Source organism: Cottoperca gobio, chromosome 2 (genome assembly GCF_900634415.1).
Source record: "Cottoperca gobio chromosome 2, fCotGob3.1, whole genome shotgun sequence".
Taxonomy (NCBI): Eukaryota; Metazoa; Chordata; class Actinopteri; order Perciformes; family Bovichtidae; genus Cottoperca; species Cottoperca gobio.
In genome coordinates, this window is record NC_041356.1 from 10,995,038 (window position 1) to 11,021,834 (window position 26,797).

Genomic DNA, 26,797 nt, shown 5'->3' on the forward strand with positions numbered 1-26,797 from the left:
GAAAATGCAAAACTGTCAAACTTTTCCTTCTCCGCTTCCTTCAGGAAAGTGGACCTGGATCACTGCCTGGTCCGTCAGTCCAAGGAGAGCGGACGGACCGCTCTCTGTGTCGCTGTGGAGAGCATCCGCACCACACGTCAGTGCTCTCTGACCGTCCACGCCGGGATGAGAGGGACCACCATGAGGGTAAACACAATACCAACAGCTTGTGCTGAATACAACTGCAGTGGAATCAAAGTGGAGATGAGGCAGGTGTGTGACTCAGCAGTGTGTGTGTGCGTGCGTGTGTGTATGTGTGTGTGCTGCAGTTTCAGATCGACGACGGCAGAAATCCTAAAGGTCGAGACAAGGCCATCGTCATCCCGGCTCACACCACCATCGCCTTCAGCATCTGCGAGCTGTTTGTTCGACTGGACGGGCGACTTGGTAGGAAGGCCCCCCATCCTTCACACACACACACACACACACACACACACACACACACACACACACACACACACACACACACACACACACACACACACTGAGCAGACGTTTCCCTCTGTGTCAGATCTCTGTGTAGCCCCGGAGTCTCAAGGTGGATTTGAGCGGGAGCAGATCCGGGAGCAGCTTGGAGGTTTCATCGGTCACTTCCACATGGGTCGACTGCGCCGGTTCCTGTCTGGCATCATCTATGGAAGCCCCTTCAGAGCAGGTGCGGTAATGACCTCTACTCCATATTACTTTCACAACACGTTTGCCATTTTGCTTCATCCATCTGTTGTGCAGATAACCAAACATTCGAGGAGCTCACCCACTCCGACACTTACATGGACGACATGGTGACCGACTACTACGAGAAATCCGCCAGCATGACGGACGTGTCCACTGCCTACCTGAGAGAAAGCTCCCACACACGGGTCAACCTCCTCAAACACAACATCCCCAAGGGGCCCTGCGCGCTCTGCGGCATGGGCAACCAGAGGCGGGAAACGGTTTACGGCTGTCTGGAGTGCACGACCGGCGGCCAGAAATACGTCCGGCTGCACGTGGTGCCCTGTTTCGACCTGTGGCACAAAACGCGGTGAAAAAAGTGCTTTGTTTATCTTCTGGCGGCGCAAGAGAAGTGCAACTGTTTACAAAACTCTTTTTTGAGATGTTTGTTCTTGTAAACTTTCAAATAAAAGTCATGCAAAGTGGACTCGTACTGGACTTTGTACTGAACCACAACACCATGAGACATTACTCCAGCAACAGCCAACTGTTCCAGTAAAACAACGTGGTATTATCTCTCACTTTGCGATATAAAATATACATAATCGCTTTTGTTGTACCTTTGGCACCGACCAATTTCTAAACGTGTGCTGTGTCTACTGTAGCTGCCAGATGCTAAATTATTCAGCGGGGATATTGGGTGTAAATGGACAGAAGGGATCGTGTGAAGGCCAACGTCAGCCTGGTTTTACTGGTGTGTCAATTATTTTGAGGAGGACTTTTTCCTTTCACTGTGTCACTGTGTGTTTATACAATATATCAGTATTTCCATTTTTGAATTGTTGCCTTATTGTAGTTGCTTTTAAAACGAGATCTTTTTAAACAGGACGTTTGCCTCTGCTGCAGAAATTAGTTGACATGACAGACGCTGCAAAACATGTACCTGGTTTAACCCAAATGTAGTTACTTCCCCTTCTTATAAAGTGTAAACAACTTATTTTAATATTCTAAATCTTTTTTAGGCTACATGTGAATTTAATTTGGTGAACAATACAGCAGATCAATTCACTATAGGAAATGTGTGCGTATTTGTGACACCAGAAGAGCCAAAATAAACCATAATACTCAGAATATAGTATTTATTTCTTAATGTGAATAAATTAAGGGTATTAAAAGCAAATATTGTATGTTTATTCAATAAAATATCTACAACTTTTCTAATAGATAATATTATATAATAATAATTATAAATAATATATTTTATGTTCACATTTCCCCTCCCTGCCGCTAGAGGGCGCAGTGGTTTAAATTGAACTCACCTCAAACCGGATGTGTCAAGTGTCAACAAAATGCAAACACGTGTGGGGTGGTGGAGGAAGAAGCATGTGCAATATTAGCCCTATAATTACGCTTCTACGGAGAAATATAAAGTATTAAAAAGTAGATATATGCGTGAAGTTTAAGGGATATTCTCTAAAATGAAGTTTGCTTATAGGGTAAGTACGCCGCTGCTAGCTAGCTATCTTGGTAACTATCTGCAACTACCGTTAGTGTATGGGACGAAACCTAACTTCTGTCAAAGATGTATCAATTTAATATTATACCCAATATATGTTAAGGTAAAACATGCTGTTGTACATTCAGCAATGTTCGTTATTACGTGTTAGCATTCACACTTATGTTCGGTTGATGTATATGATACCAAACAGCATTTATTATATAATTATATCGCTTTTAAAAAGGTTTTTCTCCAGCCATTTTCCACTAAATAGTATATCTTACGCTATTTAAGGACCAGCAAATTGACATGTCAATTAAGTCCCAAGATTGACAGAACATTTTTCATGTTTTGTTAACAGGTTGAAGTAATTTTAAGCAAAAAAAAGTTAAATTCCCACTTTTATGAATGGACTTCGCCATGAAGTTCTCTCCCTAGACGCAAACTGGAGCTTTTAAGTGATTTAAAAACGAAAACCTCTCTTTTTTTGTAGTTTACCAATCTGCTCGGAGCAGTCTATCGTCAGGGAAATTTAAGTTTCTCAAAAGATGGCAACGCTGTGATCAGTCCGGTTGGAAACAGAGTCTCTGTATTCGACCTAAAAAAGTAAGTCATGCTTAAATATATGAAGATATGGGGAATTGTTCATGCTGTTATATGTAAGGTGTTTCAGACTAGTCATGATTTATATGCATATGACACCTGGATGCTGTGCAGAAACATTTAAATAATGAATGAACTGGTGTGTTGGTAAATTAATGTTGATCAATGGTAATCACAAACGACAAAGCAACACTGATTTTTGTTTCCTTTTCCTCTAGCAACACATCGGAGACATTACCAATCTCCACTTTAAAAAACATAACATGTGTGGGTCTCTCTCCTGATGGGAACATAGCAATCGTGGTGGATGAAGGTAAATCTTTCTCTGTTTCTTATGTCAGAACTTAGTGTCCTTTTGCAAAAAAACAAACAAATGTGTCTCTCTGTGTTTATGTCACACAGATGGTGCAGCGTTGTTGGTCAGTCTCATCACCAGAGCCATCCTTCATCATTTCCACTTTCACAAGCCAGTCAACAGCATCCGCTTCTCGCCTGATGGCAGGTAAGGATGTATATTGTATATGTATAAGGATGTCATCCAACAGATATTTCATGTACGGTCATATACAAAGTCTGCTATCTGTGCTTGAGTTACATTTCTTATTTCCAGCACCATTACTAGTTTGTTTGTTGTCTTCTCAGGAAGTTTGTCGTTACAAAGGAGAACGTAGCTCTGATGTACCACGCTCCTGGAAAGCAGCGGGAGTTTAATGCCTTCGTGTTGGACAAGAGCTACTACGGCCCCTACGATGAAACCACCTGCATCGACTGGACGGACGACTCCAAGTGAGTGGAAGTTAATCAAAGCGCACACAAAGCACGCAAGTGAGAAGAAGTGCATCATAGTTGTGACATGTTCTTGCAGGTGTTTTGTGGTGGGCAGCAAAGACATGTCAACGTGGGTGTTTGGTGCAGAGCGCTGGGCCAACCTCATCTACTACTCGCTGGGTGGACACAAGGACGTCATTGTGGGCTGTTTCTTCGAGAAGGACAGCCTGGATGTGAGTTTGTCTTTGCCTTCAACTACTTTGCGATTCAAGCTGAAGGGATGTGTGTGAAAATGACAAAGACGATGTCGATATAGAGACTCTGATACGTGTGTTGCTCCTGTGTTGGCAGCTGTACACGGTGAGCCAGGACGGGACACTGTGCGTCTGGGAGAGCGACACCGAGCTGGACGGCCTCGTCCTCACGAAGAGTCGGGACAAGCCCAAGCCCCCGAGGCAGGGGGAGGAGGAGGAGGAGGAGGAGGACAAGATGGAGGCAGAGGAGGGAGAGGTCATCCGAGGGAAAGCCGGAGCTCCTAAAGAGAAGGAGAACACGAATGTTAGATACAAGCAGATGAGCAAGTAAGACACAACAGCAGTTTTTTATTCCAATCTCTCTGTCGTCCCCCGCCCTGTGATGTTTACACTGTGACACTTTGAGTGGCAATCATCCCGCTCTCCATTAAGCTTTTGGCTCTTTGCAAAGCTCCGGTTGATCCGTCCCTCGGCTGCTCTGAAACTATAAAAGCAGAATCAGCATTTGGAAACGTGTGCTGTAGCTCAGAGCCAACGTCTCGGAGTAAATCCTTGTTTTCAATCAAACCTTCAGAACCTGTAAAGACTTCCAAGATGATGATGATGATGATGATGATGTGTGAAGATGTGCAACGTTGTGTCCTTGTGTCTCTGCTCTTGTAGACACTTCTTCAACAAGGAGGGAGATTTTAACAACTTGACAGCTGCCACCTACCACAAGCCGTCTCACATCCTGGTCACTGGTTTCGCCTCCGGAATCTTCCACCTGCACGAACTCCCAGAGTTCAACCTTATTCACTCGCTGAGGTGAGAGAAAGGTCATCTGGTCATCGTGGCGTTGTATCTCCTTTTGAGCAGCGTCAGCGTTTTCTACTAAAAGCTTCATGCATATTGTGCCTTTCAGGTTTTAGTAATCTGCATAAGGAAGAAAGACAGACTGACAGCAGGTCCATTTGAATGATTTGTCTTTTTGAATGTTTCTCCTTGCAGTATTTCAGACCAGAGAATCGCCTCGGTGGCTATAAACAGCTCTGGAGACTGGATCGGCTTCGGCTGCTCGGGTAAGAAGTCTTTCTTTTATATTGTCTTTACACGGCGAGGGCCTGACTTCTAAATGTAAGTGTTGCTACAGGGATGGGTCAGCTGCTGGTGTGGGAGTGGCAGAGCGAGTCGTACGTCTTCAAGCAGCAAGGACACTTCAACAACATGGCCTCGCTGGCGTACTCTCCAGACGGACAGTACATCGTAACTGGAGGCGACGACGGCAAAGTGAGCGCTCCACACTGGCCACTGCTGCATATTTTTCAACAGTCACACTTGGCGAGACGTATTGCTATAATTGAGTTTGCGGTCTCCTCAGGTCAAAGTGTGGAACACCAACAGCGGCCTTTGCTTCGTCACCTTCACGGAGCACACCAGCAGCATCACCAAAGTCACCTTCACCTCCAGCGGCTTCGTCATCGTCAGCGCTTCTCTGGACGGGACGGTCAGAGCGTTCGACCTGCACAGGTGACTTACAGTGAAGCTGGTTCACTTCCAACATTTGATGGAAACTGAGATTGAAAAACAATAAAAATGTCTTTGTGTCTAAAGAGGAACGACTTTCAAACCTGTGTGTGTCCATTTATGTGTTACAGGTACAGAAACTTCAGGACGTTCACGTCGCCTCGGCAGGTGCAGTTCTCCTCGCTCGCTGTAGATGTCAGTGGAGAGCTGGTGAGCGCGGGAGCCCAGGACTCCTTTGAGATCTTCCTGTGGTCCATGCGGACAGGCCGACTGCTGGAGGTACGCTCACAATGACATATAGTGCTGTAAGATTGTTAACACAGGTGCGAGTCTCTTTGTGAGCCGCATCAGGAGAGAAAACACCAACAAGTATGGAAGCAGAATACTTGGTGAGATAAAAACATGTTGTTTCTTTCTTTCAATGTTTGGATTAGACATGCAACAACAACGACCTGCACAGTATTTAAATGTTATGAATGAAGCTTCAAACTAATCAGTTCATCTTAAATATGCTTAAATATGTCTCCTCCCTGTGATTGACAGGTCCTCGGGGGCCACGAGGGTCCGGTCAGCTGCCTGTGTTTCAGTCCGGTCCAGTCCATCCTGGCCAGCGTCTCGTGGGATCGCACCGTCCGGCTGTGGGACATGTTGGACAGCTGGCAGGTCAAAGAGACGCTTCCCCTCTCCTCTGATGGTAAATACACTTACAGTCTTTGTGTGTGTGTGTGTGTGTGTGTGTGTGTGTGTGTGTGTGTGTATATCTACTGGAGCTGCAGATGTTTCAACTTGTGTCCTGCTTCACACACAACAGGGAATGTTCAAAATCTATTTTACGGCCTTAAACGGTCTTTTGCGTTGGATAATGAAGAGTAACTCTGCTCTAAGTGACCTCACTGCGCTGTGTTTTTGTGTTCCCCCCTCAGGTTTGTCAGTGGCGTACCGCCCTGATGGTCAAGAGTTGGCTGTGGCCACTCTGAACGGTGAAGTCTCTTTCTGGAACCCACAAACAGGCACACAAAACGGCTCCGTGTCCGGACGCCATGACCTGGAGACGGGCCGCAAAGAGACGGATAAAATCACAGCCAAGCAGCTCGCAAAGGGGAAGTGAGTGAGATAACTGAACTTATTTCCTTTGGTCCAAAGCGGAGAGGAAAAGTGTGATTTGATGGCTTTTTGTGGAATTTATGATTCAGGATGTGTTTCCTGCTTTTTGTGCATCCAGGTCCTTCACGGCGTTGTGCTACTCTGCGGACGGGGAGTCCATTTTGGCGGGAGGCCAGTCCAAATTTGTCTGCATCTACAACGTGAAGGAGCAGATGCTCATGAAGAAGTTTGAGATCTCCTGCAACCTGTCCTTCGATGCCATGGAGGTACGGCACCGCATGGGGATCAAAACCAGATCCAGACCCGTGGTGAGAAGCGTGCGGTCTTGGTCCTTGAACTTGTTGTGTTGCGTTACCTTCAGGAGTTCCTGGACCGACGGAAGATGACCGAGTTCGGCAGCCTGGCTCTGGTGGACGAAGGCGCTGGAGACGGAGACGGGGTCAACATCAGCCTCCCGGGGGTCAGGAAAGGTGCGGTGCTCACGTCAACACTTAGACCAGCTGGTCTTAAGTATAAGAATAACTGATTTCTACAAATAGAATATATTTATATATATATAATCTTTTATATATCTTTACAGGTGATATGAGTTCTCGACACTTCAAGCCTGAGATCAGAGTGAGCTCGCTGCGCTTCTCCCCGACTGGTAGGTTTGTGTTATCAAGTGTTGTGAGTTGGAGTGAAGTGATAAAGGGGATATGATCTATAAACAACCCAAAGTTGTCACATTTTATTATGTTTAGAAGACGATGCAAGGAGTCGGGTAGTTTTCTAAAATGGTTCCATATGGTCTCAGGTCGTAGTTGGGCGGCCACCACCACCGAGGGCCTGCTGGTCTACTCCCTCGATGGATCGCTGGTCTTTGACCCTTACGACCTCGACATGGACGTGACGCCGACCAGCATACGGAAGCAGCTGCGGCTTCAGGAGTGGGCGGCGGCCATCGTCCTGGCATTCAGACTTAACGAAAAAGCACTCAAGCAGGAAGTGCTGGAAACGGTGCCGCACAAGCAGAGTGAGTGCATTTTAAATGATTAGCTCTGAATTGACCCCCTCTAAAAGTGATGCATGATGGGGATTGTTTGTGTTCCAGTCCCCGTGGTTTGCAGCTCTCTTCCTGACATCTATGTCGAGAAGCTTCTGGGCTTCTTGGCGGCGAGTTTGGAGAAGTCGGGTCACCTGCAGTTCTACATGACCTGGGCCCAGAGTCTGCTCATGCTGCACGGACAGAAACTCAAAAACAGGTACTGTTTTTATTATTACACATTTCTGTCCCATTATAATTGTGAGCTGATTATCTTTATCTGGTGTGCAGGTCAGGAGCCATACTGCCCACGATCCAGGCGCTGCAGAAGAGCATCCAGAGACACTTTGACAATCTGTCCAAACTGTAAGTGGCAACATTTTTGCCAGCGTTGAACCACACTGTCGCACATTGAGCTGAATTCATAGTTAATTACCAAACCACTCAAATCCTCCAGTTGTATTTAGCAAACCCTAATCTTTGTTTTTGTTGAACAGGTGTGACTTTAACATGTATAACATCCGCTACGCGACGGCCCTGTCGAAGCAAAAGCGCGTAAAGAGAGCAGCTGAGGAGGACGTTGTTGAGGAGGAGGAGGATGATGAGGATGAAGAGCTGTCTGAGGAGATGAGCGTGGCCTCCTTGGAGGATGCAGACTTGATGCTGTAGGCCTGAAGCCAATCCACCTCATTCTGACAACATGGCAGAATAATAATGTTGGACTGTAAAAGCAAACCCATTTTTGTCTACTTCATGAAAGATTATTGTAAACTGTTTTTTTGTATTATTAAATCAATTTTTAATGTCTTTGAAATTATTTATTGCAAAAGTAGTGTCATGAAATGTGTATATCTTATTGTTGGAGGACCTGAACGATAGTTTCTATGGATGCACCTACTGAAATTGTTGTTATTTAATCAATCATCATTTTATTCTACAAAATATGACCTTTTAACAGATTGCTGGGAACGTAATATTGCAGTGGATAGAGAAGGAAATATATATATTTTCATTATTTATCATATTAAATAGGCAAGCACCAAACCGAAGATGGAGTTGCTGTATGTAAGTCAACCAGAAACAGTTGAATGTGTACCACTTCAATGTAGAAAATACAATATAAAAATAAACTGATAAGTTATTAAAAGAAAGCTGATTAAATTAATCTATTTCCCTGCTTTATCTCTTGTATCACGCGAGTTGTTGGCGGTAATGCGCCTCTAAGCTGGTTTGCCAACCGCCAATAAACACTAAAGAAGAAGAAGACTATTACCATACCCGGCATCACTTCCGGTACTGGAGCGGAAAAGGCGGAGTTTGAGTCAAAATGAGGGAAAATAAGAACATGTCCGAGTCCCCCTCTCAAGCGGGAAAAGAAATACCAGCGAAAAAACAAAAACTAAGCAGTGACGAGAACAGTAATCCCGATTTATCAGGAGACGAGAATGTAAGCAGTTGAACTGTGTTTATTCAGCGACAAATGACTCATAAATGGCTTCTAGTGAGTTAGCATCGTGCTAAAGTAGCCGACCGGCTAAAATAGTTAGCTAGCAGCTTTGTTCATCAATACCGGCTAATTGTAATTAAGCTATGATGATATTAGATGATAACTACTTTAGTCGGGGGAAAAGACACTACACACAGTTAGCTTAATTTGTGTGTACGTACATACTAAACGTTGTGTTGATGTTCAGACTGCAGTCATCAATGTGCAACCAAAGGCTAGCGTTAGCACTAGCAGCTCATATAAGTTAATCAGGGAGGGATAACAAATAAGTTGGGATGGAGGGAAAACAGTGTCAGAGCCATCTTGGTCTCATGCAAACATTATTTACCTACTGTCAGCTGTTTTAAGCTACAACACGTGTGGTATATTAAATATCTTGTGCAAGAATGAAGTTCAGTTCCCCTAGACTTGAGTAAATAATGTAAATGCTGCAATACGTTTTGGGGTGAAGCAGCTCAATACAATAACAATATGCTAAGTTAGATGCAATGCAGATTATTGTAAAGTTACACCTTATTTTTACAAAACAACATGTCTGTTTATTTGTACTTTGCTTACTGACATGGTAATCAACAAAGACTGATATTTCTGCAAGAGATATATAACAGCACTTGTATATTTTTGCATTTGCAGGATGATGCTGTCAGTGTTGAGAGTGGGACCAATGCAGAGCGCCCAGACACACCCACGAACACTGCCAACGCCCCAGGCAGAAAGAGCTGGGGCAAGGGCAAGTGGAAGTCCAAGAAGTGCAGATATTCTTTTAAATGTGTCAACAGCCTAAGGGTGAGTACAGCTGCTATATGTCAGGTGACTCGTGTTCATTTCACCCTCTGAGTTTCGTTGATAATGATTTAATGGTTTCCACAGGAGGACCACGGCCAGCCGCTGTTTGGCGTCCAGTTTAACTGGCACAGCAAAGAGGGAGACCCGCTGGTGTTTGCCACAGTCGGGAGTAACAGGGTAAGTGACCATGAGGCACTATACAAGTATAATGTATTGCTATTATTTTTATGCGGCACATTTGGTTGTGCAGGACTACGCTGTTTAACTTGCAGTTGTCTGTCTTGTTCCATACTTAACTAGTGCTGTCCTTTCTTCACCAGGTAACTCTGTATGAATGTCACTCTCAGGGAGAAATAAGACTCTTGCAGTCTTATGTCGATGCAGACGTATCCTTTCACTTGTTTCAGAAGCTTTTTAAACTTCCTCACTGTCATTCTGTCACTCAGACACAGTTTCAAATCCAATTGTGTTTAGTTTTAAACAGCTGTTATATAACCGAGATGACAGGAAACCAAAATACATTTCAGGGTTACTGGTACAGATCCAAACCATGGAGGGAAATTCAGTTTGGAGATCACAGATCACAGTCTTTTGTTTCCTTCACTAAATGTGTGCAAAGACAGACGAGAACTTCTATACGTGTGCCTGGACCTACAACACCAACACTAACCATCCTCTGTTGGCTGTCGCCGGGTCCCGTGGCATCATTCGGGTGATCAACCACATCACAATGCAGTGTATCAAGGTAAGGCTGCGCTGTCTTCTCATAGCCAGTAGACCTTATTAGTTCGCAGGCACCATGGAGTGTGTTTTCCACAACACTGAGCCTCATTCTTCTGGCTGGAGACGCATAATATGCATTGATGCAATATAAATGTCTTTGATTTAAACACGAGAAACATTAAATAGCTTTAAATTCTACATGATTCATTGAAAGAAACCGTAAATACATTTGTTAGTTAGGATGAGATTCATGCTTTTATTCATAAACCATTCACCAAAAAAGTGTCCCTGTACATTAATTAAGTTTCACAATATGATAGGATTTAATCGGGAATGACAATGAAAGCTGTCTCCAATTTAAACCCTTTTTTCCCTCCAAATCCAGCATTATGTAGGTCATGGGAACGCCATCAATGAGCTCAAGTTTCACCCGAGGGATCCAAACCTCCTCCTGTCTGTCAGCAAAGGTAAACCACCTACAATAAAAAACAATAATACAATCAAGCTATGACGCAGAATGTCACATATTCCTTTTGTCAGGTGGACACAACAGCAGTGACATGTCAACGTGTCCTTTTTACTGATGCAATATCAACGCTGATCGTTTTATCGACACTAAAAACACTCGTTTATGATTTGTTTTAGTTTTATATTTTCTTGTGATTGTCAGGTGGTTCCTTAATCTGAGGCTGAGGTAGAATCAGAGCGCAGAGCTTTATGAGGTTCATGTGAAGTTTAATCTTCTTTCTTTTATCAGGTGAATGTGACTGAGCACATTTCATGTTGTTCCAGTTCCAGCCTGCTTTAAAGTTGCTGCTGCCTCGCCTTGTGTAAAGGGCACCGTGATAATCACTGTTGGATCAGAGTCACTCACAAAAGCAACAGCGTCTCACTTCTGTTGAAACGTCATTAAACCATGTGTTTCTCTGTTCTTCCTGTGATGAAGGCCGAACCAGACACGCAGGCTGTGCACATCATTCAGTTTGATGTGGTATTAAATGGTTGTTGAATCAGGTGACTTCTACATGAAGACGCTGGAAGAACTAGTTTATTTACACATCTCGTAGTTTGTGTCCACCGTCCAATATTTACTCTTTTGACTCAAACCTTTGAGGGACAGCGGTTGTATGACTTCATTAAGTTGTGACTGGACTCCTCAGATCATGCCCTTCGCCTGTGGAACATACAGACGGACACGTTAGTGGCAATATTTGGCGGCGTGGAAGGCCATCGAGATGAAGTCCTGAGTGCTGTAAGTATCAAGTTCAGCCCATGTGGGAATAACAAGTATACTCGAGCAATACATCGATTTAAATGTTCCTTTTATAATCTCGCTGCAGGATTTTGATCTTCTGGGTGAAAAGATTATGTCATGTGGGATGGACCACTCCTTAAAGCTTTGGCGAATCAATTCAGAGAGAATGCAGAAAGCAATCCGCGGGTCCTACGAGTACAACCCCTCGAAGACCAACAGGTTCATAAACCGCTCTCACTTTCTATCGCTGTAGACGTGTAGGCCGTCAAATCTTTCACCATTTCATTTTTGGTGTTTTCTTCAGGCCTTTTGTGTCACAGAAGATTCACTTCCCCGACTTCTCAACACGAGACATCCATAGAAACTACGTGGACTGTGTGCGGTGGCTCGGGGATCTCATTCTCTCCAAGGCAAGTTAGTAGTGAGTGTGGAGATGTTACAGTGGAAACACGAGTACATTGACTCTGTTCAGGAAGTTATTTATAACGGTGATCTTATGCTCTGTTCTAAAATTCAACATTTTCTGGTTTATTCAGCTGTAACTATTTAATAAAATGCTCTTTGTTTGTATTTCCTGTCTCTCTGCAGTCCTGTGAAAATGCCATCGTCTGCTGGAAACCAGGAAAGATGGAGGACGACCTCGATCACATTAAACCCAACGAGTCAAATGTGACGATTCTGGGACGCTTTGATTACAGCCAGTGTGACATCTGGTACATGCGCTTCTCCATGGACTTCTGGCAGAAGGTACAGGTGTTTATATGTAGTTTGAACTTTAACTGTGTGATAATACAACAAGTGATTTGACCCGTGCTGGTATTCTGTCTGGTTTACAGATGCTGGCTCTGGGGAACCAGGTGGGGAAGCTTTACGTGTGGGACCTTGAAGTGGAAGACCCACACAAAGCAAAGTAAGTTTGAGAGGTGAAACGTTTGTTCCTGACGATGCTTAACCCCAATTATATGTTGTTTCATGTTTCATGCCACACAGGTGTGTTGGGAAACCGGTTTGAACATTACTCAATGTCACCAACGCAGCCAAAGTAAACGTCCTTGAATGACGGCTTAGGCTCACATTGCATTATTCTGTGCATAATGAGACAGCTGTATTTATTCATTCATTTTATACATCAGGAAAAGATATCTGGCCCCAGGATGTCAGATGTGTTTCTTTTACATCATTATCACAATAAATTTGAAGATGTGACCTGCTCAACAAACAGTGAATCATAAAACTCACAGTTTAATCTAAATAGTCCTAATTTACGATCATTATAAGTTTCACAAGATAGTTTGTAATACAGGAACAAAGCGCTGTGAGGCGGAGAGTCACGCCGTTACCCGTGCTGAGCACAGAATGAGAAGTGTGTGTGTGTGTGTGTGTGAGGCACAGTGTGAACTGCCTGCTGCATTGAATAGATTGCAATCAGCACTTATGGATTTTCCCAGACTGCATTTGTGAAAACGTTTGGTTTAAAAGGACTAAAAGCGTCTCCTCTCTGGTCTCCAGGTGCACCACTCTGACTCTCCCCAAATGCACATCGGCCATTCGTCAAACCAGCTTCAGCCGCGACAGCAGCATTTTGATAGCCGTGTGTGACGACGCTTCAATCTGGCGCTGGGATCGACAACGCTGAAAGGTTTAGCCTGAAGAAGATCTTTTGGTTCCTGTTGCCCCCGCTGTACAGATCTACACTGCAAGAAATGTCCGTTTGAACGTTTCATCTTCGGCGCGGTCTAAAAGTACAGTATTTCCTTTAAAAAAAGGTGCGAAATCGTGCCAAGGAAAGATGAGATGATTCCTTTTGTTTTCATTTCCTGTTTTTCTGCTGCAGGAGGGCGAGCTTTATGTCCGCTCAAGGATCATTTTTATATCCAGCCAAACATAAGTGCTGATGTGGGAATTAATCTTTGAAGAGAACATTGTTGAGCCACAAAAGTTTAAAAAAAAGAGAAGAAAGTGACGGACTTTGACCAAAATCATACAAAAATATTTAAAATGTTTTAATGTTACGGACTTCAAACAGCATGTTGAAATATTCAACTTGAGCAGGTTGGAGGTTCTAGCCCCGTGTGTGCCTTCTAGATTTCTATGCAGTCTCGTTCATTAAAAATGAATCAATAAAACACGTGGAATCATCTCAACGGGCAGATTGTTGTCATTTGTTTTAAGGAGAAATGATGATTTCTTTGCAGAGGCCACTTCTTATCTTCATTCACACAAAAGAAATGAAGATTTTTGTCCTTTTTGAAACTTGGTTTCCTTTAATCTCTTGTCCCACTTCCACACAAACACTTTGTTGCATCATTTACCGTTTGACGTTGGAGGCTTTGAGTACACTCAATAAAATGTATTTTGTAAATATATACTCAAGAGTCAGTTTGTGCAATTATTGATTATCTAAAATGGACACTTTTACTTAAATTGATTAAATTGTGTTTTAAGTGACTGTTAATTGTATTTTTCATTTATGTAACTTTAAAAAAATAAGGAAATTAAACATTTATATGAAAAATCCATCACTTTTATTTTGAAAATTACTATTAAATCTTTAATAAAAGTCTGAAAGGCAGGAGATTTTGCCATTTTATGCTTTATTTTCAGGCTGTGTCCTACAGATGCCACTTCTGTACCCAACTTTCCCTCAGAACTACAGAACCTCCCCAAAGGCCTTGTGAAAGTGATGCTGCCATCGTTTTACACCGTGTAAGTGAGTCTTTTTCGGCAGGAGTCATGTGGTTGAAGGCTTTTCCCTCATAAACCTCTGATCAGAAATGTCCAACTCCAAAAAAAATGACGTTTTGCCGGAGTGCGCACCGGCGCTGCGCTGCGCTCCCCTTATCTCCACGAACAGGACCGCGCGCTTGCCCACTTCGGACTTTTACCCTGCGACATTGATAGGTGAAGATAAGACAAACGGAATTAGAGCAGCTCAAATATGTTTTCACCAAAGTCGCCTAAAAACCTTTCCAAGTATGTCTTCAAGGCGTCGCGCGGCGCAGGGGAGCAGATTTGTATGGTTGAATGTCCGCCGGACTGCACCTGTAGTGTCCACCCGGCCGGCAGCAGCAGGAGACAGTGCGCGCCCCAGTGCAAGGTAGGCCTCCGGGGATCTGCGGAACATCTGCAGCGGGTGTTCAACTGTCTTAGTTTAAAAGTGCTATCAGGCCAGATATCCATCTCCAGCTGTTTGGGTTCAGTTCTGTTTACTTTAGCACATCAGATTATAACCTGATCCACTGAAGACTTTCTGTGAACACATGCAGAAGGTCAGAGCTGCACCCATTCGTGGATTCAGAGGTGGAGATATTGTAGGTATTTTACTCCACTTTATTTATACAAGAAACCTAGAAAATTAAGATTTTACATTAAAAAAAACTCAGTTTATTTATTTATTTTAAATTAAACAATAAAACCGTTGTTAAAATTCTACCTACACATCAATAATAATCCAGTAATAGTGAGACATTGTCCTGCATTAAGATGCATTATTGCTTTAACTGTATTGTGCCAGTAATACTTAATAACTTGTAATGGAGTATTTAAGTTGCAGTATTGCTACTTTGACTTAAGTAAAGCATTTGAATATTTATTTCACCGCTGGTTAGTAAATATTTGCATTAAAAAGTACAATATTTCCCCCAGAAATGAGCATTAAATGGGAATTCTCAAGTAAAATACCTCAACATTACACTGAATTATTGTTACTTGGTTACTTTCTGCAGTATTTTGAATTTTACATTCTGTGTTATATGTATATATTTACTTTATTTCTCTTATGTCTTCAGTATACAGCATGTTGCGTTGTTGGAGGAGCCTGGGAGTTACGATAAACAATACAACATCTCGGCTTCACCAAACTGTATTCGTTTACTCATTGTGAAATAAGTAAAACACACACAATAGTTTTACTTCTTCAGGTTCAAAGGGGAAATCGGGCTGCATGTCGTAGACGCTTGTTGGGAAGTCTCGCAGGTAGATGCTCAAATCTAAGTGTCGGGTCATTAGATTTGTGTTGCATTGGACAAACCTTTTGTTGTCAGCGAATGAAGTCAGAGATTATGATCATGTAACATCCCTCTCATGTTGCTGTGCAGCTTGAAAGCACCTATTGTACGTGTGTTGGACGAAAGCCAAATGAATGCAAGTCATTCAGACCAGTTTGTGCCGACACGATAAACGGTTAATCAAAACCACTGATTGTTGCCACAGCTACGTTAGCAGCTTGTATCATTTATTCAAATGTGTTATATTGCTTTAGTTTTAAAAGTCATGTTATCCAGTGAACCTGTTGTGCTCTCCAAAACTCACATCGTCCACTTTTACTCAAAAGCAACACACACAGTGAAGCCTTTCTGTTGGAAACCCTCAGATTAGAGTCCACTAACGCTGCATTAAAGTTACTGCAATAATATTACCTGTCGTATTCCTCCACGGAGTAAATCCCACAGATTGTAGAATTTAAAAAATGCTTTATTTTGCTAATTTAGAGCCAATAACTGGGTGTTAACAGGTCGATTATTACAGCGGAGGGATTTGATTGGTGTGACAACTATCCAATTGTTTTCTTATCCTCCATGATGACATGACACCAGAACATATTTATATGTAGCTGCCAAAAGAAAAGTTGAATACAGCAGGTGTGCCGGCAGGTAGTCATAATGCAGGTAGGAAGCAGATCAGTGTTATTAAAGGTTAAATATATGTCTGTATAATGTACTGTAGAGAGAATAACAAGCTAAAGTAACGTACACTTTTGATGGCATGTTAAGTCTTTCCAAAATAATGTTTAGTTTTCTGATTTATTCTTGATGAATTACATATTTTGAAGTAGTTTCGAGTTTGATCCCATTCCATCGTTTTTAGATTAGATTCAAATTGTATGTACCAGTAAATGCATAGATATATGAAGATAAACTAATGTACAGAATGAATAATAGATTAATCGGGTTGTATAGAAAGAAGAGATGTACCTGTGAAGTATACAAAACAATATATATTACGAGTATTTAACTATGATATGTACAGTGTAAAAGAGACAATATGTACCGTTGAATACAAGGCATTGAGCCAGCAGCAGCAGCATTAACAATATACATTATTACAACATTTCAGTGTGCTATCACACATTTTAACCTCAATGTTTAAAAGCTATTATTAAACTCTTAGAATGACACATGTATATTCTATAGAGCAGAGTTTAATTGTCGTTTGGACCTCCTGGGACCCCCTTAAGTGCCTCTGGCTACCCCTGAACCCATGCTTGGGCCTCTCTTAAAGGCCTTCAGCTCTATATGAGTTCCTACTTCCACTCATGGCTGGCTGTACAAGATAAACAAACCATAAAATACATTAATGTCACCGGGACACAGTTTACAGTGTGAAGTCGTAAAGATGCCACAGCTCACTGCTGCGCAGACTCTGGACATTTACACTGGAGTTACATGTTTCTGGGAAATGTTTGTCTTGATTGGTGCCTGTGTGTAATTTATCCTAAACTTTGAACCGTTCAACAGCAATCATGAGCCCAGAAGTCCACATGTCAGTGTTGACATTAGTCATTGTAACAAAGGGGAACACATGGGGACAGATCACTGTGGAGTATCTCATGTTTCAGATTAAATAGAAAGGAGACAATATTTTGTACAACTTCAAAAGTACACGCATTCCTTCAGGAAGAAGTACTCTTGTATACCTTCAGGAATAAGTACTCTTGTATACCTTTAGGAATAAGTACTTTTGTATACCTTCAGGAATAAGTACTCTTTTATACCTTCAGGAATAAGTACTCTTGTATACCTTCAGGAATAAGTACTCTTGTATACCTTCAGGAATAAGTACTCTTGTATACCTTCAGGAATAAGTACTCTTGTATACCTTTAGGAATAAGTACTTTTGTATACCTTTAGGAATAAGTACTTTTGTATACCTTCATGAATAAGTACTCTTGTATACCTTTAGGAATAAGTACTTTTGTATACCTTTAGGAATAAGTACTTTTGTATACCTTTAGGAATAAGTACTTTTGTATACCTTCATGAATAAGTACTCTTGTATACCTTCAGGAATACATATCAAGAAATTACTTCTAAAGGACTACATTTTCATAATTTCACAGAAATGCATTAATTATGAGAACTTTAAGCAGCATAACATTTCGTACAAAACACAGTTGATATTTTCCTGTTTGCAGCTCCTCACTTCAGTTCTGTGAGGTGCCAGTGACGACTGACTTTAAGCAGAGTCATGTTGTTAGGCTTAGGTGAAGCGCCAGTCATGTGGTTTATGGGCCCCAAACCAGCAATATGCTGCACTTTGTTTCAGTTGGACCCCCATTTTAGCCTATCAAGGGAGTACAAGTGTCAAGTGGTATTTTAATCATTTTAAATGAATTTACCACCTAATCCAGCCACTTCATTATCAGTTAATATGGTGATTTCCTTCAGTACGTAACGTAGCAGCCAGCTTACTCAGAAACAGGTCTGTGTTTTGAGAAACATTCCAGTTTGGCTGTTTTTATTCACAGAAAGATTAAAACTGTTGGTATGGCAAACGGTTCATTTACCCACGAAGCTTAACTCTCATATCATAACATCTTATACTCATAGAGGTGTAACTCACAATGCAAAACAAGAAGCTAAGAGTGTTTAGATCCTCAATGAGGCTGTTATAGTAAATGAGACTACTCAGTTGATCAATTGATCATTTCCAGGTCTAAATTTCTTTACATTTTTATGTCAAAGTTGCAAAAACAGATTTGAAGAAAACAAGTGTATAGACTCAGTTAGTCAAAATTTCAACAGCTGTTAATAAACGTTTGGGATTTCTGCTCATTGAGAGCAGAGCTTTGTGGTTTTGTGTCTTTTGCAGTCGTTACGTGTCTCTTTGTGGTTGTTTTGTCCCTTTTCATAGTCATTATAGAAGTGCAAAATGCTGAATTTTCTCTCATCTTTCCAGGAGAATGGCTCTGACATTGAGAAACAAGGCCTTGATAACTTGGCCTACGAGTACGGGAGTCAGAGTGAGTTCTACCCTCCACCCAAAACTGCCTCCAGAGCAACTCTTAAACTCCTAGGACTCTCCCCCCAGCACCAGGCCCAAGCCATCGAAAGCAGAATCTGCAGCCTGAATGGAGTTCTTGCTGCCAGCTTGTCTCTACCCAGCAGCTTGGCCAAAGTGGACTTATGATACCTCAGTTATCACAACCAAAGAGATCGTTCTGGAGCTCCAGAGCATGGGATTTAATGCAGAGTCAGCAGTGCAGATCAGGGTGGATGGTATGCACTGCCAGTCCTGTGTGCAGTCCATTGAGGGAAAGATTGGTCCTCTACCTGGGGTTTCACATATCCAGGTGTCCCTTCAAGACACTGCGGCGCTGATTGTCCATCAACCTCTTCTAATTACACAAGAGCAGCTGAGAGACAGCATCGAGGATATGGGATTTGGTGCGACTTTATTAGCCGATGATCTATCTGGATATGATATAAGCTACTGGCAGAGGGACATATCGAACTCCACAGTTCACATTTGGATTGTAGGGATGACTTGCAACTCGTGCGTGCAGTCCATAGAAGGGAGGATCTCCGAGATGACAGGAGTGCGGTCCATAGCGGTGTCACTGAAGGAGGAAAAGGGAACGATAACCTTTGACCCCAGTCTGACGGAGCCGGAGCAGCTCAGGGCAGCTATTGAAGACATGGGCTTTGACGCGTCACTTACAGGTAATTCATAAAGACATTTTGTGGGTTAATCTAAGCCTATCAATCAAACAGAATACTGTCACGATAAAACTCAAATGTTTTAGTGAGTGCAGAGGTTCAATTTTGAAAAGAAACATGACAATGTGTGTCTCTCTGGACAGGGATGCTCAGGTCAGGGCGTCAACTAAGGATTCTTTTTAATATCAATGTATCTGCAGACTATTTTCGTTTACATGACCTCAGCTCAGTTACAGCTGAGAAACGTTGTAGCGGGTGTGTGAGTGTGTACGTATTGCTGTACGTCACAGAAATGATTTCCAGTACACTTCACGTCCACCTCACCTCTGTTTCCACTGGTTACTGTGGAAACCAGACAAGTATGCTCTTGAGTCTGACATGGAGGGCTCTTATGCCGGCCGGGGCTTTCTTGTTGGATTTCATGACCACCACAGCTTGCCAAGATGGGGAATTAACTCAAGCCGCTTATGAGCAGATTCTTTCATGTACCTTTTTCATTTTCAAGGTCGAGCTGGGTTGAAGGTTTTAGCTCTAAATCAGTGATAAGTGCAGCTTCTAGCTTTTACTTATGTTTAATTCCCAGTTAGCATAGAAGTTTGATATGTTGGTGTCTATTGCTTTACGGATAGAAATGGGGGCCGCTTGTACTCAAGTGAGTAAACTTCCTCTGCAGTATATGTGACATAATACTATCTACCTTTTAAGCATCTTACTGCCACTGACTGTGTTCCTCCTTCTCTGCAGAACCTGCATCTGGAAAGAGTGTCCCGGCTCCTGAAGCGTCCAGGCCTGTTAGCTCTGGTCTTTCTGACCTTTCTGACTTGCGTTCGCACAATAAGGCAGGAGTCAGCAATGGCTCTGGATCACAGGAAACCCCTGGAAGCGAGATTAAAGTGCAAAAATGCTTCATCGGCGTAATGGGAATGACCTGTGCCTCCTGTGTGGCCAACATTGAGAGGAACCTGCTCAAACACAAGGGTAAAGCAAGCTCAGGGGTTGTTGTACAATATGCGTTTTATTTTACATATGTAATGGAATTGTTTCACTTTGACTTCTAGGAATCGTCACGGTGTTGGTGTCTCTCATGGCTGGAAAGGCGGAGGTGAAGTATGACTCAGAAGTCATGAATGCCGCTGCTGTAACTCAGCTCATAGAAGACTTAGGCTTTGGTGCCAAGCTGATCGAGGACAATGCAGTAACACATGGGAAACTGGATCTCACTGTCAGTCAGCTGAGGAGAACACATTTACATCCTGGTTTGTCTGCAACATCCTCTCAAAATATCTCAGAAAAGTCATGTATTTCCACCTTTTCTCCCTCGTAGATAACGGGCATGACATGTGCGTCATGTGTGCACAGCATCGAGTCCAAGCTCACCTCAACCAAAGGGATCCTCGGGGCCTCCGTCGCCCTTGCAACCAAAAAAGCCCAAATCCAGTTTGACCCGGAAATACTCGGAGCTCGAGATATTGTCAAGATAATTCAGGTTGCAATCCCTTTCTGTGTTTGAACCTCCCCTCCTGTGAGTGTGTGACGTTACAGAACACCCTGCTTTGTGTTTCTCTTTCCAGAGTCTCGGTTTCGAGGCCAGTCTGGTGAAATCCGGCTTCAAAAACAACCTCGATCACACGGGAGAAATTCAACAGCAAGTATCTGGTTTAAAATTGTCCTCATTATCAGAATAAGTCCTTAAAATATCATCTTTAACATCTTCAGGCATCACATATTGGTGTTTTATGTTCACACAGGAGACTGAACAGTTTCCCAAATGTCTCATAAAATGCATTGTTAGATGTATTCGTATTTCGTGCGGTGTCTTCTTTCCATAATTTCTCTGGTCGCTCTCCAGGTGGAAGAGCTCCTTTCTGCTCAGCCTTGTTTTCGGCCTGCCTGTCATGGGCCTCATGATCTACATGATGGTGATGGACAGTCAGCACCAGGAGCACGGAGGCTCCATGCCCGAGGAGCAGAACCTGCTGCCCGGCCTCTCCCTCCTCAACCTGGCCTTCTTCCTGCTCTGTACACCTGTGCAGGTAAGAGAAAGAGCTTTGTATTAATAAAGTACTGAGGCCTTTAATGAAACATGTTAACAACCACGTGTGCTGTACATAAAGATACGAGTGCAGGAGAGTTCATTTAGAGCTTCGTTTGTGTGTTTCAAGGTAGTGAATTGATAGGTTAATGCACGTCTTTGACACTTTGAATCTTATGAATCAAAGTACCATCCATCCAATCCCAGGCTGAGATTTTGTCTCGTTAAATCTGTTTTACTTGCCAACAGATCTTTGGAGGCCGATACTTCTACATCCAGGCGTATCGCTCGTTAAAACACCGCACAGCCAACATGGACGTGCTGATCGTGTTAGCTACCTCTATTGCCTACATCTACTCCTGCGTGGTCCTCGTCGTAGCCATGGCCGAGCAAGCCAGCCAGAGCCCCGTCACCTTCTTCGACACTCCACCCATGCTGTTTGTGTTCATCGCGCTGGGTCGGTGGCTGGAGCACGTTGCAAAAGTAAACACAAACTTTAAAAGTAGAGTTTGTAAAGAAAAGTTTCTTTATGCCATTGGTATTCCAAAAACACCAACATATTCTTGACAATCATAATTTGTAATTGATGAAACATTTCTTTTATTTTGAAACTTAAATATGACATTCACACCTTGAATAACCAGAAACAAATGAGTTTGTGCACCAGATAGATTTATGTCTTACCAGTGCTATTATTGAAGCTTCTAAGACCACATTTCCCATAAGCCCTTGCTGTGACGTCTGACATTTGCTCCACTTTGATGACGCTCTCCTTCTTTTCCAATAATTACACAAATATAAAATGTTTTTTATCTTTATTATATGCAAATATATTACACATTGCACCTTTAAAATAAGATATAACCTTGAGCTTACACCATGTTTTAAATGTGTTTCTGCATTTGTAGAGTAAAACCTCAGTGGCTTTGGCCAAATTAATGTCCCTTCAAGCCACTGATGCCACCGTGGTCACTTTGGGACGTGACCACTCCATCATCAGGTGAGACAAGACACAAGAAACTAAATGTAGTCCAAATGCGTTTAAACTGAAAGTGTAATACTTTGAGAAGCTTACAAGTTAATGTACTATATTTTAGATGAATAACTGTAAGTGCATTTGTGTGCTTCAGTGAGGAGCAGGTGGTGGTGGAGCTGGTCCAGCGGGGCGACATCGTGAAAGTCGCCCCTGGAGGAAAGTTCCCAGTTGATGGGAAAGTGATTGAGGGAAGCTCCATGGCCGACGAGTCCCTGATCACAGGTACGACGATGCGATTCGTCCTGATGAGCGAGGGCGTACATTTCAGGATTGCTGCCAGTTTTAATACGTTTTTAGGGACGGATTCAGGTGTCTCTTGGAGAGCAGAAGTTTATTATTGTAGAAGTAATGCATTTCAACAAACTATTAGAATTTGACAGACTTTTGTGTCAACACAAGCAGCGAGCTCTGCAGCACATTTACAAATGTCTGCTTTCTCCAAGTCATTTAGGATATAACATCATGATTTCACAGCCTTCATAAAACAAGGAAGGACTTTTGAATAAAACAAATGTCTTGCATCTTGTCTCAGGGGAGCCGATGCCCGTCAGTAAGAAGGTCGGCAGTTCAGTGATCGCCGGCTCCATCAACGCTCACGGAGCTCTTCTGGTGGAGGCCACTCACGTCGGTGCAGACACAACTCTGTCTCAAATCGTCAAACTGGTGGAAGAGGCCCAAACCTCGAAGGTAAGAGGCAGCTTGACAATTTCAAAACACCATAAAGTCTCAGTGAATTCTCTAGAAACAATCCATTCACCTATAATAAGTGTGTTTTCTGTGGTACAAGGTGCACGTATGTAATAAAGAACAACAGAAACATAAAGGAGCCGATGATGTTTCCTCTGTTCTCTCTGGTGTTTGTTCAGGCTCCCATCCAGCAGTTTGCAGACAGGCTCAGCGGCTACTTTGTTCCCTTCATAGTTATGGTGTCTGTGTTGACGCTGGTCGCCTGGCTGGCAATCGGGTTTGTCAACTTTGACATTGTGAGGGACAACTTCCCGGTAGGTGCGCTCACGACTCACGACAGAAGAAGCTGTCTTGAATGATTTAAAGAGAGAGTTTGAGCTTCACTACAATAACACATAACACTCCTCTCAGGGTTACAACCAGAACATCTCCAAGGCGGAAGTGGTCGTGCGCTTTGCCTTCCAGGCCTCCATCACAGTTCTGTCCATCGCCTGCCCCTGCTCTCTGGGGCTGGCGACCCCGACAGCTGTCATGGTGGGGACAGGGGTTGGAGCTCAGAACGGGATCCTCATTAAAGGAGGCGAGCCGCTGGAGATGGCCCACAAGGTAATTCACTTTACTGTACAGTCTGCATGGGGACCAAACCAACGCTTACATTTAACATCCTCCAGTGAGGCCGGCACATCGGAGACATCGGATTTAAACTTTGGATTCAATCTCTGATGGACGAAGGTTCACGGAGTAATGTATAGAATGCACCACTTATCACACAAAGATGATCAATAAGAAAGTCCTGACTCCTCCCTCAGATCCGCGTGGTGATGTTTGATAAGACCGGCACGATTACAAATGGAGTCCCGCGGGTGACTCGTGTGTTGGTGCTGTGGGAAATAGCCCGCATGCCCCTGAGGAAGATCCTGGCGTTGGTCGGCACAGCAGAGGCCAGCAGCGAACACCCGCTGGGCATGGCCGTCTCCAAACACTGCAAAGAGGTGAGAGATGCTTCTTTTTGTGTTTCCAGTCATTTCCAAGTACTACAAGTCTGTGTTTGTGTACTCTGTAAACTGTGTGTGTGCACGTTACAGGAGCTGGGCTGTGATTTGCTTGGTTACTGTAAGGACTTCCAGGCGGTGCCCGGATGTGGGATCAGCTGCCGGGTTTCCAACGTGGAACATCTGCTGCAGCAGCAGAACGTAGAGCGCTTCCTGCTGCCGGGAGCCACCACCGACGAAAGCAGTCTGCTCTCTGCTGCCGAGGACACGTCTGCAGGTCTGATCCTCAGACATGTCAGCTTTACTTTCTGTGCACATTTTAAATTGATTTCCACTTTATTCGAAGGTCATTTCAGCGTCTGCCTCGAGACAATCAGCTGCTTTTTTAAGGTTGAGACTTTGGTGTCAGGACTATGAAATACTTTCATGTGCACATTAATGATATTTGATTAGATTTACATTATTTATTTAAGATGGAAGTTTTTGAAGTCATCTCCTTGTCAATGCCCACTTGTTAACTCACAGACATTCAGTGCAGTCTTTGCAACACTTTGCTTCCAGGTGAGCCTTCGTCTTACTCTGTCCTGATTGGGAACAGAGAGTGGATGAGGAGGAACGGCCACCACATCGGAACAGACGTCGACGCCGCCATGTCCAGCCACGAGACCAAAGGGCAGACGGCTATCCTGGTGGCTATAGATGGTGAGGATAAACCCTGCAAACTAAAACATTTTCTTCTATCTCATACGCGCCTCATGGTATGTTGTGTTCTCTGCAGGTATGCTGTGTGCCATGTTAGCCATTGCAGACATGGTGAAGAAGGAGTCAGCGTTAGCGGTGCACACACTCAACAGCATGGGCATCGAGGTGGTTATGATAACAGGAGATAACAGGCGCACAGCTAAAGCCATCGCTGCACAGGTAAAACACATTTCTGAAAAGGACTCTTGAAATGAATCTGAGTATATAATGGAAAATAAAATGCGTTTTTGTTTTTGAGCACAGGTGGGGATTAAAAAGGTGTTTGCAGAGGTGCTGCCTTCACACAAGGTGGCGAAAGTGCAAGAGCTGCAGGAAAAAGGGCTGCGAGTGGCCATGGTGGGGGACGGCGTCAACGACTCGCCGGCCCTCGCTCGGGCCGACGTCGGCATCGCCATCGGCACGGGCACCGACGTGGCTATAGAGGCGGCCGACATCGTCCTCATTCGAGTAGGTGACACGCTGTGACTGGCAGTCTGTGTGGAGAAAGAGAAACATGTTTAAACTGAAGGTTTGTACTCCGCAGAACGACCTGCTGGACGTGGTGGCGAGCATCGAGCTGTCGAAGAAGACGGTGCGAAGGATAAGGACCAACTTTGTCTTCGCTCTCATCTACAACCTGGTAGGGATACCCATCGCTGCAGGTGAGGATCACATCACACAGCAGCTCAGATCTATCAGTTAAGATTAAAAAACAGGGGGAAATGTTTGAATGGTGGTAAAACTGGGCTGTACACTTAAGCAGCAGAAGAAGAAATGTGTTTATACTGACACCTTGTGGTGTTAGAGGTCAAATCAGACGCCTTGCAGCCTCAAAGATACACAAATGAAGCTGTTCAGTATACTTCTCCTCTGCTGGCTGCAGGTGTGTTCATGCCTGTCGGCCTGGTGCTGCAGCCCTGGATGGGCTCTGCTGCGATGGCTGCCTCGTCCGTTTCTGTGGTTCTGTCTTCTTTACTGCTGAGAATGTGAGTCCATATGAACCTTTGAGTTTCACTATGTGTGATGAAAGGATGCTGTGCGGTTCGTTGGTGTATCCTGGGACTTTTGTTTGCTTTGGCCTCTCGATTCGAAGTTCCATCTGATTTTTCATCTCACTTGAGATCAGAGGTGAATTTAATAACCATCTGTTTCCTCCAGGTACAAGAAGACCTCAGTGGAGCAGTATGAGATGCGAGCGCAGGGCCAGATAAGGAGCCTCCGGTCGTCTCAGATCAGCACACATCTGGGTCTGGAGCCGCTGAGCCACAGCAGCGCCGGCCCACCCAGCCAGGCACCGTCCATTAACTGTGTCCAGGAGCGGGACCGCTACTCCTTCCTGGATCGCCACACTGCAGAGGACCTTAATGTGTTGTAAAGGGAAAAGGGAAGGACAAAGACTTCACACAGTTTCTAGTTTTCATGTTTACGCATTGTGTACTATGTATTTATGTAAATAGATGAGGCTAATTGTGCACAGAAACTCAAGAAGTTCACTTATTTTGACGTGGCACGTTCACCTTTAGCTTACCTAAACTCTGAGGACACACCGATCTATAACGTGTTTCGTAAAATGTCTAAAAATCAAGCTGCTAAAACTAAAAGTGAAGGTATTACTGAAGCGTTCTCATGTTATGCTTCTTTTTTGTTTTATATTCTCACGCCAGGTGACAGGAGCCACATAAATCAAACTTGCAATATGAAAAAGTTTTGCTTGTGTGTATCTGCTGTACAAATGCACTTTTACAATATACATAACTCAAAGTAAAGCTCCAGTGTTTGGATAAGACCGTCTCAGATTATAAATAATGCATGAGCTGATAGAGGAAAAGCAACACTTTCTATAACGCGGGTTTGTGTTTGTACCCGTTTC

At 43.5% G+C, this 26,797-nt stretch overlaps 4 protein-coding genes across 4 annotated transcripts in view; all 4 read left to right on the forward strand.

Annotated features, from left to right (window-relative positions):
* Nucleotides 1-1,067, forward strand: part of pjvk (pejvakin) — a 2,762-nt gene extending 1,695 nt beyond the window's left edge. The window contains exons 3-6 of the mRNA XM_029444357.1: nt 45-186; nt 309-426; nt 551-694; nt 769-1,067. Coding sequence (XP_029300217.1) covers nt 45-186; nt 309-426; nt 551-694; nt 769-1,067 — 703 coding nt within the window. The remainder of the gene's footprint in view (nt 1-44; nt 187-308; nt 427-550; nt 695-768) is intronic.
* Nucleotides 1,068-2,027: 960 nt separating this feature from the next.
* pwp2h (PWP2 small subunit processome component) lies at nt 2,028-8,257 on the forward strand. The gene is made up of 21 exons (XM_029448345.1): nt 2,028-2,189; nt 2,685-2,797; nt 3,013-3,107; nt 3,197-3,296; nt 3,437-3,580; nt 3,660-3,795; nt 3,914-4,143; nt 4,480-4,623; nt 4,807-4,877; nt 4,949-5,085; nt 5,177-5,325; nt 5,454-5,601; nt 5,866-6,016; nt 6,246-6,426; nt 6,545-6,692; nt 6,788-6,896; nt 7,007-7,072; nt 7,223-7,441; nt 7,520-7,670; nt 7,742-7,816; nt 7,948-8,257. The coding sequence occupies exons 1-21, from the start codon at nt 2,172-2,174 to the stop codon at nt 8,117-8,119; spliced, it is 2,757 nt and encodes a 918-aa protein (XP_029304205.1). The 5' UTR covers nt 2,028-2,171; the 3' UTR covers nt 8,120-8,257.
* A 475-nt stretch (nt 8,258-8,732) lies between these two features.
* On the forward strand, nt 8,733-14,087 carry eed (embryonic ectoderm development). Its single transcript, XM_029451325.1, has 12 exons — nt 8,733-8,897; nt 9,591-9,743; nt 9,828-9,920; nt 10,064-10,129; nt 10,363-10,488; nt 10,852-10,933; nt 11,627-11,718; nt 11,807-11,940; nt 12,026-12,131; nt 12,310-12,468; nt 12,558-12,631; nt 13,231-14,087. Exons 1-12 carry the CDS (start codon nt 8,778-8,780, stop codon nt 13,355-13,357), a joined length of 1,332 nt encoding a protein of 443 aa, XP_029307185.1. The 5' UTR covers nt 8,733-8,777; the 3' UTR covers nt 13,358-14,087.
* A 467-nt stretch (nt 14,088-14,554) lies between these two features.
* Nucleotides 14,555-26,708, forward strand: atp7b (ATPase copper transporting beta). Its single transcript, XM_029451313.1, is given in 22 exon segments — nt 14,555-14,818; nt 18,679-18,900; nt 18,902-19,442; nt 20,184-20,417; nt 20,498-20,661; nt 20,764-20,925; nt 21,011-21,084; nt 21,289-21,472; nt 21,721-21,954; nt 22,380-22,471; nt 22,602-22,729; nt 23,040-23,194; nt 23,374-23,508; nt 23,606-23,800; nt 24,004-24,186; nt 24,280-24,463; nt 24,748-24,888; nt 24,965-25,107; nt 25,192-25,395; nt 25,472-25,589; nt 25,811-25,913; nt 26,086-26,708. Coding segments are annotated over 22 exon segments (3,972 nt in total). The 5' UTR covers nt 14,555-14,659; the 3' UTR covers nt 26,303-26,708.
* Nucleotides 26,709-26,797: the final 89 nt, after the last annotated feature.